Raw genomic sequence first — 15,700 nt, forward strand, 5'->3', positions numbered from 1 at the left:
TATGTACAAGAATATAACTACTATAATACTGCTCCCATGTACAAGAATATAACTACTATAATACTGCCCCTTATGTACAAGAATATAACTACTATAATACTGCTCCCTATGTACAAGAATATAACTACTGTAATACTGCTCCTATGTACAAGAATATAACTACTATAATACTGCTCCCATGTACAAGAATATAACTACTGTAATACTGCTCCTATGTACAAGAATATAACTACTATAATACTGCTCCCATGTACAAGAATATAACTACTATAATACTGCCTCCTATGTACAAGAATATAACTACTATAATACTGCTCCTATGTACAAGAATATAACTACTATAATACTGCTCCTATGTGCAAGAATATAACTACTATAATACTGCTCCTATGTGCAAGAATATAACTACTATAATACTGCCTCCTATGTACAAGAATATAACTACTATAATACTGCTCCCTATGTACAAGAATATAACTACTGTAATACTGCTCCTATGTACAAGAATATAACTACTATAATACTGCTCCCATGTACAAGAATATAACTACTATAATACTGCCCCTTATGTACAAGAATATAACTACTATAATACTGCTCCCTATGTACAAGAATATAACTACTGTAATACTGCTCCTATGTACAAGAATATAACTACTATAATACTGCTCCCATGTACAAGAATATAACTACTGTAATACTGCTCCTATGTACAAGAATATAACTACTATAATACTGCTCCCATGTACAAGAATATAACTACTATAATACTGCCCCTTATGTACAAGAATATAACTACTATAATACTGCTCCCTATGTACAAGAATATAACTACTGTAATACTGCTCCTATGTACAAGAATATAACTACTATAATACTGCTCCCATGTACAAGAATATAACTACTGTAATACTGCTCCTATGTACAAGAATATAACTACTATAATACTGCTCCCATGTACAAGAATATAACTACTATAATACTGCCTCCTATGTACAAGAATATAACTACTATAATACTGCTCCTATGTGCAAGAATATAACTACTATAATACTGCCTCCTATGTACAAGAATATAACTACTATAATACTGCTCCTATGTACAAGAATATAACTCCTATAATACTGCTCCTATGTACAAGAATATAACTACTATAATACTGCTCCTATGTGCAAGAATATAACTCCTATAATACTGCTCCTATGTACAAGAATATAACTACTATATTACTGCTCCTATGTACAAGAATATAACTACTGTAATACTGCCCCTATGTACAAGAATATAACTACTATAATACTGCCCCTATGTACAAGAATATAACTACTATAATACTGCTCCTATGTACAAGAATATAACTACTATAATACTGCTCCCTATGTACAAGAATATAACTACTATAATACTGCCTCTATGTACAAGAATATAACTACTATAATACTGCTCCTATGTACAAGAATATAACTACTATAATACTGCTCCTATGTACAAGAATATAACTACTATAATACTGCCTCTATGTACAAGAATATAACTACTATAATACTGCTCCTATGTACAAGAATATAACTACTATAATACTGCTCCTATGTACAAGAATATAACTACTATAATACTGCCCCTATGTACAAGAATATAACTACTATAATACTGCTCCTATGTACAAGAATATAACTACTATAATACTGCTCCTATGTACAAGAATATAACTACTATAATACTGCCTCTATGTACAAGAATATAACTACTATAATACTGCCCCTATGTGCAAGAATATAACGACTATAATACTGCTCCCATGTACAAGAATGTAATCACTAATGTATTTGGTTTAGAGCTCTGTTCCTCATGGCTTTTACATTGTTCTTTTCTAGCTCCAATCGGTGTCCAACCACCAACTGCAGAATCTTTTCATTCTTCTTTAAGTCTTCGCTGGTCTCCTCCCAAGAATCCAAACGGAATTATAACAAGTTATATACTATACATGGATGGAGTCCAGATTCATACTGGAAAAGCGACAGGATACAATGTCAGTGGTAAGCAACCTCAAATAATCCAACACAGGGACAAATGTGCCGTCCATATCTTCTGTATTGTGTAATCAAACATGAGTGTGAATTCAAAGGGGAATCACCACTTTATACAGTACTTAAGAAAATGTACTTTCTCCAGGACCTATATTGCCTCCTTCAATAATTGCATGAAAACGTTCTACTGATTGTGTTATTAGAATATGCACATGTGATTATAGAACGTTTTAGCAGTTTATTTTATATCTGCCAACTTTCCAAAAAGTTATTGGAAATTGGTGAAACCTTCCGGACAACTAATCTACTGAGCACAGCACCAGTCTTCTGAAACACCCCAGACATCTAAGTATTCAGAAGGTTTCTTGACCCTGGTATTGTCGAAGCTTCTTGGGAAAGAGGGAGATACCCCCTACTGACACTCTTACCATCCCTTACCTTTTTTCCCCCAGCGCGACCACCCGAACCCCTTCTCCCAATTAAGACAGAGACAAGAGTTTCTTTGGAATTATGTAGGCCACAGCAGCCTGTTTATTAAACAAAAACAACGGTTAACAATTAACCCCTTAAGCCCCGAGGGTGGTTTGCACGTTAATGACCGGGCCAATTTTTACAATTCTGACCACTGTCCCTTTATGAGGTTATAACTCTGGAACGCTTCAACGGATCTTGGCGATTCTGACATTGTTTTCTCGTGACATATTGTACTTCATTTTAGTAGTAACATTTATTCGATATAACTTGCGTTTATTTGTGAAAAAAACGGAAATTTGGCGAAAATTTTGAAAATTTCGCAATTTTCCAACTTTAAATTTTTATGCCCTTAAATCACAGAGATATGTCACGCAAAATACTTAATAAGTAACCTTTCCCACATGTCTACTTTACATCAGCACAATTTTGGAACCAAAATTTTTTTTTGTTAGGGAGTTATAAGGGTTAAAAGTTGACCAGCAATTTCTCATTTTTACAACACCATTTTTTTTTAGGGACCACATCTCATTTGATGTCATTTTGAGGGGTCTATATAATAGAAAATACCCAAGTGTGACACCATTCTAAAAACTGCACCCCTCAAGGTGCTCAAAACCACATTCAAGAAGTTTATTAACCCTTCAGGGGTTTCACAGGAATTTTTGGAATGTTTAAATAAAAATGAATATTTAACTTTTTTTCACACAAAATTTATTTCAGCTCCAATTTGTTTTATTTTACCAAGGGTAACAGGATAAAATGGATGCCAAACATTGTTGTACAATCTGTACTGAGTACGCTGATACCCCATATGTGGGGGTAAACCACTGTTTGGGCGCATGGCAGAGCTCGGAAGGGAAGGAGCGCCATTTGACTTTTAAATGCAAAATTGACAGGAATTGAGATGGGACACCATGTTGCGTTTGGAGAGCCACTGATGTGCCTAAACATTGAAACCCCCCACAAGTGACACCATTTTGGAAAGTAGACACCCTAAGGAACTTATCTAGATGTGTGGTGACCACTTTGACCCACCAATTGCTTCACAGAAGTTTATAATGCAGAGCCGTAAAAATAAAAAATCATATTTTTTCACAAAAATGATCTTTTCGCCCCCAATTTTTTATTTTCCCAAGAGTAAGAGAAGAAATTGAACCTCAAAAATTGTTGGCCAATTTGTCCTGAGTACGCTGATACCCCGTATATGGGTGTAAACCATTGTTTGGGCGTATGGCAGAGCTCGGAAGGGAAGGAGCGCCATTTTACTTTTCAATGCAAAATTGACTGGAATTGAGATGGGATGCCATGTTGCGTTTGGAGAGCCCCTGATGTGCCTAAACATTGAAATCCCCACAAGTGACACCATTTTGGAAAGTAGACCCCTTAAGGAACTTATCTAGAGGTGTGGTGAGCACTTTGACCCAACAAGTGCTTCACAGAAGTTTATAATGCAGAGCCGTAAAAATAAAAAATCATATTTTTTCACAAAAATAATCTTTTCGCCACCAATTTTTTATTTTCCCAAGGGTAAGAGAAGAAATTAGACCACAAAAGTTGTTGTGCAATTTGTCCTGAGTGCGACGATACCCCATATGTGGGGGTAAACCACTGTTTGGGCGCATGGCAGAGCTCGGAAGGAAAGGAGCGCCATTTGACTTTTCAATGCAAAATTGACTGGAATTGAGATGGGACGCCATGTTGCGTTTGGAGAGCCCCTGATGTGCCTAAACATTGGAACCCCTCACAAGTGACACCATTTTGAAAAGTAGACCCCTTAAGGAACTTATCTAGATGTGTGGTGAGCACTTTGACCCAACAAGTGCTTCACAGAAGTTTATAATGCAGAGCCGTAAAAATAAAAAATCTTATTTTTTCACAAAAATGATCTTTTCGCCCCCAATTTTTTATTTTCCTAAGGGTAAGAGAAGAAATTAGACCACAAAAGTTGTTGTGCAATTTGTCCTGAGTGCGACGATACCCCATATGTGGGGGTAAACCACTTTTTGGGTGCATAGCAGAGCTCGGAAGGGAAGGAGCGCCATTTGACTTTTCAATGCAAAATTGACTGGAATTAAGATGGGACGCCATGTTGGTTTGGAGAGCCCCTGATGTGCCTAAACATTAAAAACCCCCACAAGTGACACCATTTTGGAAACTAGACCCTCTAAGGAACTTATCTAGATGTGTTTTGAGAGCTTTGAACCCCCAAGTGTTTCACTACAGTTTATAACGCAGAGCCGTTAAAATAAATTTATTTTTTTTTCGCAAAAATTTTTTAGCCCCCAGTTTTGTATTTTCACAAGGGTAACATAATAAATTGGACCCCAAAAGTTGTTGTCCAATTTGTCCTGAGTACGCTGATACCCCATATGTGGGGGGGAACCACTGTTTGGGCGCATGGCAGAGCTCGGAAGGGAAGGAGCGCCATTTGGAATGCAGACTTAGATGGATTGGTCTGCAGGAGTCACGTTGCATTTGCAGAGCCCCTGATGTACCCAAACAGTACAAACCCCCCACAAGTGACCCCATATTAGAAACTAGACCTCCCATGGAACTTATCTAGATGTGTTGTGAGAACTTTGAACCCCTAAGTGTTTCACTACAGTTTATAACGCAGACCCGTGAAAATAAAAATTCTTTTTTTTTTCACAAAAATGATTTTTTAGCCCCCAGCTTTGTATTTTTACAAGGGTAACAGAATAAATTGGACCCCAAAAGTTGTTGTTCAATTTGTCCTGAGTACGCTGATACCCCATATGTGGGGGGGAACCACTGTTTGGGCTCATGGCAGAGCTCGGAAGGGAAGGAGCGCCATTTGGAATGCAGACTTAGATGGATTGGTCTGCAGGCGTCACGTTGCATTTGCAGAGCCCCTGATGTACCCAAACAGTAGAAACCACCCACAAGTGACCCCATATTGGAAACTAGACCTCCCATGGAACTTATCTAGATGTGTTGTGAAAACTTTGAACCCCCAAGTGTTTCACTACAGTTTACAACGCAGAGCCGTGAAAATAAAAATCCTTTTTTTTCCCACAAAAATGATTTTTAGCCCCCCAAATTTTTATTTTCCCAAGGATAACAAGAGAACTTGGACCCAAAAAGTTGTTGTCCAATTTGTCTCGAGTACGCTGATACCCCATATGTTGGGGTAAACCCCTGTTTGGGCGCACGGGAGAGCTCGGAAGTGAAGGAGCACTGTTTTACTTTTTCAATGCAGAATTGGCTGGAATTGAGATCGGACGCCATGTCGCGTTTGGAGAGCCCCTGATGTGTCTAAACAGTGGAAACCCCCCAATTATAAATGAAACCCTAATCCAAACGCACCACTAACCCTAATCCCAACTGTAACCCTAACCACACACCTAACCCAGACACACCCCTAATTCTAATCCCAACCCTAATCCCAACCGTAAATGTAATCCAAACCCTAACCCTAGCCCCAACCCTAGCCCTAACCCTAACCCTAACCCTAACCCTAACCGGAAAATGGAAATAAATACATTTTTTTTAATTTTATTATTTTTCCCTAAGGCTAGGTTCACATTGCGTTAGGGAAATCCGTTTAGCGCTAGCGGATTGCGCTAACACAATGTCTTTTTAGGTGTCGTGTTTAGTGGTCGCGTTAACGTCCCCGCTCTGGAAGATCGGGGATCGGACCTCGGGCGCGCCGCGGACGCTGCAAGCAGCGTCTGAGGCGCGCCACAAAAGAATGGCACCTTGCTAGCGCGAGCCGAAAATGGCACGCTCTAGCGATGCGCTACACCTGAAAATCACATTGCTGTCAATGGTTGTGCTAACGGACCCGTTGCACGGCGTTAATTGTGACATTTTCGCCGTGCAACGCTGTCCGTTAGCGTTAACCCATTAACGCAATGTGAACCTAGCCTAACTAAGGGGGTGATGAAGGGGGGTTTGATTTACTTTTATAGCGAGTTTTTTAGCGGATTTTTATGATTGGCAGCCGTCACACACTAAAAGACGCTTTTTATAGCAAAAAAGTTTTTGCGTCTCCACATTTTGAGACCTATAATTTTTCCATATTTTGGTCCACAGAGTCATGTGAGGTCTTGTTTTTTGCGGGACGAGTTGACGTTTTTATCGGTTACATTTTCGGACACGTGACAGTTTTTGATCGCTTTTTATTCCGATTTTTTTGTGAGGCAGAATGACCAAAAACCAGCTATTCATGAATTTCTTTTGGGGGAGGCGTTTATACCGTTCCGCGTTTGGTAAAATTGATGAAGCAGTTTTATTCTTCGGGTCAGTACGATTACAGCGACACCTCATTTATATCATTTTTTTTATGTTTTGGCGCTTTTATACGATAAAAGCTATTTTATAGAAAAAATAATTATTTTGGCATCGCTTTATTCAGAGGACTATAACTTTTTTATTTTTTTGGTTATGATGCTATATGGCGGCTCGTTTTTTGCGGGACAAGATGACGTTTTCAGAGGTAACATGGTTATTTATATCCGTCTTTTTGATCGCGTGTTATTCCACTCTTTGTTCAGCGTTATGATAATAAAGCGTTGTTTTTTGGCTCGTTTTTTTTTTTTTTTTCTTACGGTGTTCACTGAAGGGGTTAACTAGTGGGCCAGTTTTATAGGTCGGGTCGTTACGGACGCGGCGATACTAAATATGTGTACTTTTATTGTTTTTTTGTTTTTTTTTATGTAAAGAAATGTATTTATGGGAATAATATTTTTTTTTTTCTGCTTTATTTAGGAATTTTTTTTTTATTTTTTTTTTTACAAGTGTGGAAATTTTCTTTTTTACTTTTTCACTTTGTCCCAGGGGGGGACATCACAGATCACCGATCTGACAGTGTGCACAGCACTCTATCAGATCGGTGATCTTACATACAGCCGGGCAGGATTAGAGCTGCAGCTGCAGCCTGATCCTGACCCGGAAGTGCTCCCTGCAGGACCCGGATGCAGCCCGGCGGCCATTTTGGATCCGGGGACTGCAGGGAGAAGACGCTCGGTACACGGTGAGCACATCACCGTGTACCGATCGTCTCAGGGAAGCCCGCAGGGAGCCCCCTCCCTGCGCGATGCTTCCCTGCACCGCCGGCACACCGCGATCATCTTTGATCGCGGTGTGCCGGGGGTTAATGTGCCGGGAGCGGTCCGTGACCGCTCCTGGCACATAGTGCCGGATGTCAGCTGCGATAGGCAGCTGACACCCGGCCGCGATCGGCCGCGCTCCCCCCGTGAGCGCGGCCGATCGCATATGACGTACTATCCCGTCCATGGGAATTAAGTCCCAGGTCACCTGGACGGGATAGTACGTCATATGGGATTAAGGGGTTAATGTAAAAGCATACATTTCAAAACTAGGGGAAGTCCTTGGAGCCCAAAAGAATCTGGTGATTTTAACCATACCGCGAACATAACTCAAACCATATTTTACTCCCAGCCGTTGTAAGCCTGGCTCGGGAGCACCAAAAACCCCGCAAGAGGGTTCACTGTTCGCGGTAAAAACATGAGATCCGACCACCCCTGCCGGAACTCCCCACCACCAATCACCAGATCCAAAACATAATAAACTTCAGAACAGAGGAGCCATATACCTATGGACCCCCCAAACCAATTTCCACCAACTCCAAGGACTCCCCCCAACCGCCCAGGCCGCAATGACCCAAAAAGAACCATGTGCATACTAAAACCACCCGCTCACCGCGAGTAATTTACACCCACAGAACCACAAACCAAAAAGGGCGGGAGGGAGGGATGCTTTCAGTGCTGGTGAGCGGGAACTGACCGGCCCCCGCCCCCTGACACTTCCCTAACCCTCTCTTCAACTATCTCCCCCGCCCCCTATACTGTTAACCCTTTCAGCCCCACCCCCTCCTCTCCAACCCATTGTCATGCTGGCCTTCGCTTAGCCGTGGGGGGGAGGGGGCGGCTCGCTCCGGCCTGTCCTTTCATCATGGAGGCATGGGGAAAGCCGTGGAGGGTGCGTGAAGAGTGGCATAGACATGGCTTGGAATAGGCATGATCTGAAAAAGTGGCATAACAATAGAGATTTCCAAGGCCGCGCTTTGTAGGCCATCTAAAGACACCTGAGCTTTTTATGGTCACCTTTGTCGGGGTCTTTTAGGATTTCCAGATTTTTTCGCCTGATTCTTTATTTGCAACTTTCTGAAAAGTTACTATATTTTTGGCACAAATGTACTTCAGTTCCTTCTTGCAGTGATTTTATGTATGGCAGAAAATGTTTTTGCACCTTTTATGAAATTTTGTAAAACGTGTCTTTTTAAATTAAATGAATTATTGCACTATTTTAAAGAATTTAGTACAAAAAAATGGCAATGAACTCCACATAACAAAAAATGAAAAAGTATTTTAATAAAAAAAAAAAAAGGCAAATGAGGACTAAGTGCAATAGTGCTAAATGTATTTTGCTCAGGGGCTACCGTCAGCTGCATGCAAACCTAGGAGACACAAAGGTCCACTGAGCTTCTTGGGGACTCTAGATTATGGCATAATGGTCTGGACTAGGAGATAAAGCTGCATCATTACTAGAGTTAAGCGAATATGTTCGGAATCGGTCCCCAAATCTGAATTTGCCATATTTGTGCCATATTGTTACCCTATTCGTGTCGAATATATGTTTGATGATCGGTTCCGAACATATTCGATCATTTCTGCTCCCATTGACTCCAATGATACTTGATTGTGTTCGGCCAATATTTCAAAAACAATATTCGCCGCTGATCATAATCAGAACCAAATTTTGAAAAATTTGCTCAACTTGAATCATTACTTTCCACACACTGAGAAACCTAAGCTATTGTGGGGGCGTGTTCTTTCGCAGTGTGTGTCGCTGCCTTCTTATGATTGGGCAACTTATACAAGGAGAAGAAGAACACGACTCCAGTGAAAAATATCTGGTAACACTAAACTCATTAGAGGCCAAACAATTTGATTCCTAGGATCTCCACAACTCAGTCAAAACAGATTTTTTATTTATTTGTCTCTGCCGCCACTATTACATTATGTGTCCAGCTCAACATGAAAAATTTGGTGAACTGTCATTTTTAATTCTTACTAGCTGAAGAGCCCGGCGTTGCCTGGGCATAGTAAATATCTGTGGTTAGTTATAGCACCTCACGTCTCTTATTTTCCCATCATGCCTCTCATTTTCTCCCTTACACCTCTCATTTTCTCCTTTACACCTCTCATTTTCCCCCTCACTCCTCTTATTTTCCCCCTCACTCCTCTCATTCCCCCCTAACACTTGTCATTTCGACCTCACATCTGTCATTTTCCGATCACTCCACTATTTTCCCTCACTCCTCTCATTTTGCACTCACACCTTTTCATTTTCACCTCAGTATATACATGTTTGTCATCTCCCTTATATATAGTATACACCTGTATGTCTTCTCTTGTATATAGTATATACCTGTATGTCATCTCCCCTGTAAATAGTATATACCAGCTGTATGTAATCTCCTGTATATTGTATATACCCATGTGTCATCTCCTCTATTATATACCTGTATGTCATCTCTTCTGTATATACTATACTAGATTGTGGCCCGATTCTAACGCATCGGGTATTCTAGAATATGCATGTCCCCGTAGTATATGGACAATGATGATTCCAGAATTCGCGGCAGACTGTGCCCGTCGCTGATTGGTTGAGGCAACCTTTATGACATTATCGTCGCCATGGCAACCATTATGACATCTACGTCGATACTGTACCCGTCGCTGATTGGTTGAGGCCGCCAGGCTCTACGTCCTTTATGACATCATCGTCGCTGTGCCCGTTGCTGATTGGTCGAGGCCTGTTGGCCTCGACCAATCAGAGACGCGGGATGTCTACGTCCTTTATGACATCATCGTCGCTGTGCCGGTCACTGATTGGTCGAGGCCTGGCGGCCTCGACCAATCAGAGAGGCGGGATTTCCAGGACGGACAGACAGACAGACAGACAGACGGAAAAACCCTTAGACAATTATATATATAGACTAGACTGTGGCCCTATTCTAACGCATCGGGTATTCTAGAATATGCATGTCACCGTAGTATATGGACAATGATGATTCCAGAATTCGCGGCAGACTGTTCCCGTCGCTGATTGGTCGAGGCAACCTTTATAACATCATCGTCGCCATGGCAACCATTATGACATCATCGTCGCTGTGCCCGTCTCTGATTGGTCGAGGCCTGGCGGCCTCGACCAATCAGAGACACGGGATTTCTACGTCGATGCTGTGCCCATCGCTGATTGGTCGAGGCCCGGTGGCCTCGACCAATCAGAGAGCCGGGATTTCCAGGACAGACAGACAGACAGACAGAAAGACAGACAGACGGAAAAACCCTTAGGCAATTATATATATAGATACCTGTATGTCATCTCCTGTATATAGTATATACCTGTATGTCATCTCCCCTGTATATAGTATATACCTGCTGTATGTCATCTCTATATACCTATGTCATCTCCTCTTTTATATAGTATATACCTGTATGTCATCTCCTCCTGTAAATAGTATATACGTGTGTCATCTCCTCCTGTATATAGTATGTACCTGTAAGTCATCTCCTCCTGTATATAGTATATACCTGTGTATCATCTGCTCCTGTATATAGTATATACCTGTGTCATCTCCTCCAGTATATAGTATATACCTGTATGTCATCTCCTCCTGTATATAGTATATACCTGTGTGTCATCTCCACTGTATATAGTATATACCTGTGTGTCATCGCCCCTGTATATAGTATGTAGCTGTATGTTATCTCCTCTGTATATAGTATATACCAGGTTGTCATCTCCTCCTGTATATAGTATATACATGTCATGTCCTCCTGTATATAGTATATACCTGTATGTCATCTCCTCCTGTATATAGTATATACCTGTGTGTCATGTCCCCTGTATATAGTATATATGTGTGTCATCTCCTCCTGTTATAGTATATACCTGTAGGTCATCTGCTCCTGTATATAGTATGTACCTGTGTGTCCTCTCCTCCTGTATATAGTATATACCTGTAAGTCATCTCCTCCTGTATATAGTATATACCTGTGTGTCATCTCTCCTGTATATAGTATATACCTGTGTGTAATCTCCTGTATATAGTATGTATCTGTATGTCATCTCCTCCTGTATTAGACCTCGTTCACATGTTATTTGCTCAGTATTTTTACCTCAGTATTTGTAAGCTAAATTGGCAGCCTGATAAATCCCCAGCCAACAGGAAGCCCTCCCCCTGGCAGTATATATTAGCTCACACATACACATAATAGACAGGTCATGTGACTGACAGCTGCCGTGTTTCCTATATGGTACATTTGTTGCTCTTGTAGTTTGTCTGCTTATTAATCAGATTTTTATTTTTGAAGGATAATACCAGACTTGTGTGTGTTTTAGGGCGAGTTTCATGTGTCAAGTTGTGTGTGTTGAGTTGCGTGTGGCGACATGCATGTAGCGACTTTTGTGAGATGAGTTTTGTGTGGAGACATGTGTGTAGCAACTTTTTGTGTGTCGAGTTGCATGTGACAGGTTAATGTAGCAAGTTGTGTGCAGCAAGTTTTGCGCATGGCGAGTTTTGCGCGTTGGGAGTTTAATGTGTGGTGCGTTTTGAGTATGTGCAAGTTTTTGTGTGAGGCAACTTTTGCATGTGTTGCAACTTTTGTGCATGTGGCAATTTTTCCGCGTGTGCAAGTTTTGCGTGTGGCGAGTTTTCCATGAGGTGAGTTTTGCACGTGTGGCGAGTTTTGCGTGAGCCTAGTTTGCATGTGGCAAATTTTGCATGTGGGAGTTTTGAGCGGCGACTTTTGTGTTTTGACTTTTATGTGGCGAGGTTGGTGTATGTGTGGTGAAATGTGTGCTGAGGGTGATATATGTGTTCAAGCACGTGGTAGTGTGTGGCGCATTTTGTGTGTGTGTTCATATCCCCATGTGTGGTGTGTATCCCATGTCGGGGCCCCACCTTAGCAACTGTACGGTATATACTCTTTGGCGCCATCACTCTCACTCTTTAAGTCCCCCTTGTTCACATCTGGCAGCTGTCAATTTGCCTCCAACACTTTTCCTTTCACTTTTTTCCCCATTATGTAGATAGTGGCAAAATTGTTTGCTGAATTGGAAAGCGCGGGGTTAAAATTTCGCCTCACAACATAGCCTATGACGCTCTCGGGGTCCAGACGTGTGACTGTGCAAAATTTTGTGGCTGTAGCTGCGACGGTGCAGATGCCAATCCCGGACATACACACACACATACAGCTTTATATATTAGATAGTTCGATCCTGCATATGCATACCAACCATGGATGTCAGACAGTAGCTTACATTGGGAAAGAAGTAGCAGAAGCCTGGTGCTGATGGATGATTACAAACATTATTATCTATTTACGAGATCTAATGTGTGATCTATATTTGTTAAGGGGTTCGGTGGGTGGTCTATATTTGTTTTAGGTTGTCTGGTCAGTATTAGTTTAGTAACTAGACCTGAACACTTCATAGGAACCTGGTCTGGTGACCACGTCGGTGCTCTGTGGCAGCCAAACTGGATGCTATAAACTTCAACAGCCATCAGTCAAATTTCAGAATCCTGGCATTTCTGGCATATTCAGAACCTCTCCGACATCATGTCATTACGCGAAGCATTTCAAGCACTAGAGGAGCCAACAATCACAACTTGAGTGCCAGCAGAGGAAGATGGCAGTGCTCTGGTCCGGCCAGTAAGGACTGCAAATCTTTTTTGCCGAACTACAGGGAATATTTATTTTTTTTTACGATGGGATAAAAGGGTCTCCATGTCCTTTGCGATTTCAATTTCGATAAGTCGGAGGCATGTCCCCAATAAATCTAGAGGGATTAGACTGCAAGCTCTGAGGTCAAGGACCGATTTTCGCTGTAGAGCTGGACATTTTTGCCTATGCTATAAAATCATAGATAGTAAATAAGGAATCAGACCCGGTACGGTCAGTCTCATTGTTTTCCGCGATACCTTTTTGTTATGTAAAACATGCAAAAAGAATATTGCATAAATCTCCCATTTCCATCCAACGCGGGTTTGAGCTAGTGCTGCAGCCGGTCAGTTGTGACACTGAAAAATGACTGCAGTTATGAAACCTCCTGAAGGCCATTGAATTCCTCCTATAATAAATAGCATACATTTTAAGTCAAACTTTTTCATTCTTTATTCAATGGTAATGGATTTCTGTCACCATAGAAACCCTGTTGTACTTTTTTTTTTCTTTTTAGATGAATACATACGGGATGAGAACATTTATGCGTGAATACAAATGACCATATTATGTATTATTAGTATCTGAAGGAAATGCAAAAAAAAATCAGACACAGGTTAGGATTAGGATCGCTAATGTGTCTGTGTCACGTCGTGCACCTACATGGACCATACAGAAAAATCCTCGAATGCCCACCGCACACTGTACAGGGTGACTGATGGCCAAAAAAAAGTGTTATTGACATCAATACTTAAAATTGAAAAACAGAAAAAAAAAAGAAAATCATGACTACTTTTTCCGAAAATTAGCACCACTCTTATACTTGGGTTGTGTATGGTATAGGAGGGTTTTGAGCCCCATTAACTTCAATAAAAGTGAGCAACAATACCAAATAAAGCCCATTAGTGCTATTTGTTAATCAATACACTTTCCAAAACTTAGGCAGCGTAATGGGTGATTCGTTTCATGGGAATAATACACATGGCCAAATACCGCGCTTGCCAACGACTCTCCGTTACCCTTCTGTTGCGTTCTGGTCTATCCCTATAATATTATGTCCATAGAGACAACATCACAAGACCGCATCAGACAATCATGGCGGTATTATTTGGTAAGAGAATGGCCTTGTTGGTTTTATGGGCTTTGAATATTTAGGCACGCGGTGGACGTGGGCAACACCATAAAGACACGAGGGAATGTCACACCAATCCATCTCCCGGGATTATGGTGTGCTGCCAGACATCTCTAGTTTTATTTCAGGTGCGCTAGCAGCTCAGTGTTACATTGATTTGGTGGTAGAAGCAGGGGTGCGGCCATTTCTTCAAACTGTTCCAGGATCTGCTTTTTCAACATGACAATCCCAGGCCATATGTTGCTTATGCTACTGTGAGCCGTCTACGTGGCATAAACCTACTACTATGGCTGCAGCGTCTCCAGACTTGTCTTCCATCGAGACATCATTGGTTGGAAATTTCACAGGGAGCCGCCAGCAGCGGATCTTGATAATTTGCCTAAGTGCATTCAAACAACCATTGATAATCACATTTGTAGCAGCCAAAGCTGTAAGTGAGAGGATTTCTGCACATTGCGCTCATACTCCATACTGAATAAATTGAGATGAAAATTTAGTTTCCATTTTTACATCATTTGCATATCAGTAGATAGATGATGGATAGACAATAGATAGATGTGACTGCAGACTTCTGAATCCTCTCAGTGTGTGCACTGCACACTGTCAGGAATATCCGATGTCGACAGCAAGAGGTCCCATGACCGCAAATGTGTCATTTGGATACATGCAGTTCCATTCTGACTAGACACACGTGACCTCGCTCGATTTACCTGCACGTTTAGATGGAATATGACGGAATATAACCACAAATGTGCCGGGACTGGAGAATCCTGACAATGTGCGGTGCGCGCACTGTCGGGATTCAGAAGTCTGCAGCCATATTGCTGTTTAGCATTGTATGATGTTATTGTCTGGACCTTCAACTACTGCATAACTGGTTGTTTGAGCAATATATAGTAGTTTTACAAGGTCATTATAAAGGTAGCATTATTTGAATAATCTACGGTAAAATTTAGACACCATATGGCACTATTATTTCCACGTCGGATGGTAGTTTTATTTTTATCACTGTTCGGAGGTGTCGTGTGGGCATTGTATAGCGACGTCAGAGAGTAGTATTATTTAGATATTGCATAGTAAAACGTAGGCACTGTATAGCAGTATTTTTTATAAATGAATATCGTATGTATGAAAAAAAAAGTTGAGTGGGGATTAACCCTTTTCTATAAAACGGCACAGAATGGTCAACATAGGTTTTGCTTTCTGCCTTTGGACAATCGTATTGGCTTCCACTATACACCATCGCGTCATTAACGTTTTATCCGGCCTCCCTGTCTCTCCAGTCAACAATCTTCACCCCGCAGTCTCGTTGCGTCCCCCTGACACGGATCCTACGGAGACGGCTTATT

The 15,700-nt window shown here is 41.2% G+C and overlaps 1 protein-coding gene across 1 annotated transcript in view; it reads left to right on the plus strand.

The window, feature by feature from the left end:
- USH2A (usherin) overlaps positions 1–15,700 on the plus strand; it is an 824,795-nt gene that overhangs the window by 401,478 nt on the left and 407,617 nt on the right. The window contains exon 34 of the mRNA XM_069726496.1: positions 1,875–2,036. Coding sequence (XP_069582597.1) covers positions 1,875–2,036 — 162 coding nt within the window. The remainder of the gene's footprint in view (positions 1–1,874; positions 2,037–15,700) is intronic.

Source organism: Ranitomeya imitator, chromosome 5 (assembly GCF_032444005.1).
Source record: "Ranitomeya imitator isolate aRanImi1 chromosome 5, aRanImi1.pri, whole genome shotgun sequence".
Lineage (NCBI taxonomy): Eukaryota > Metazoa > Chordata > Amphibia > Anura > Dendrobatidae > Ranitomeya > Ranitomeya imitator.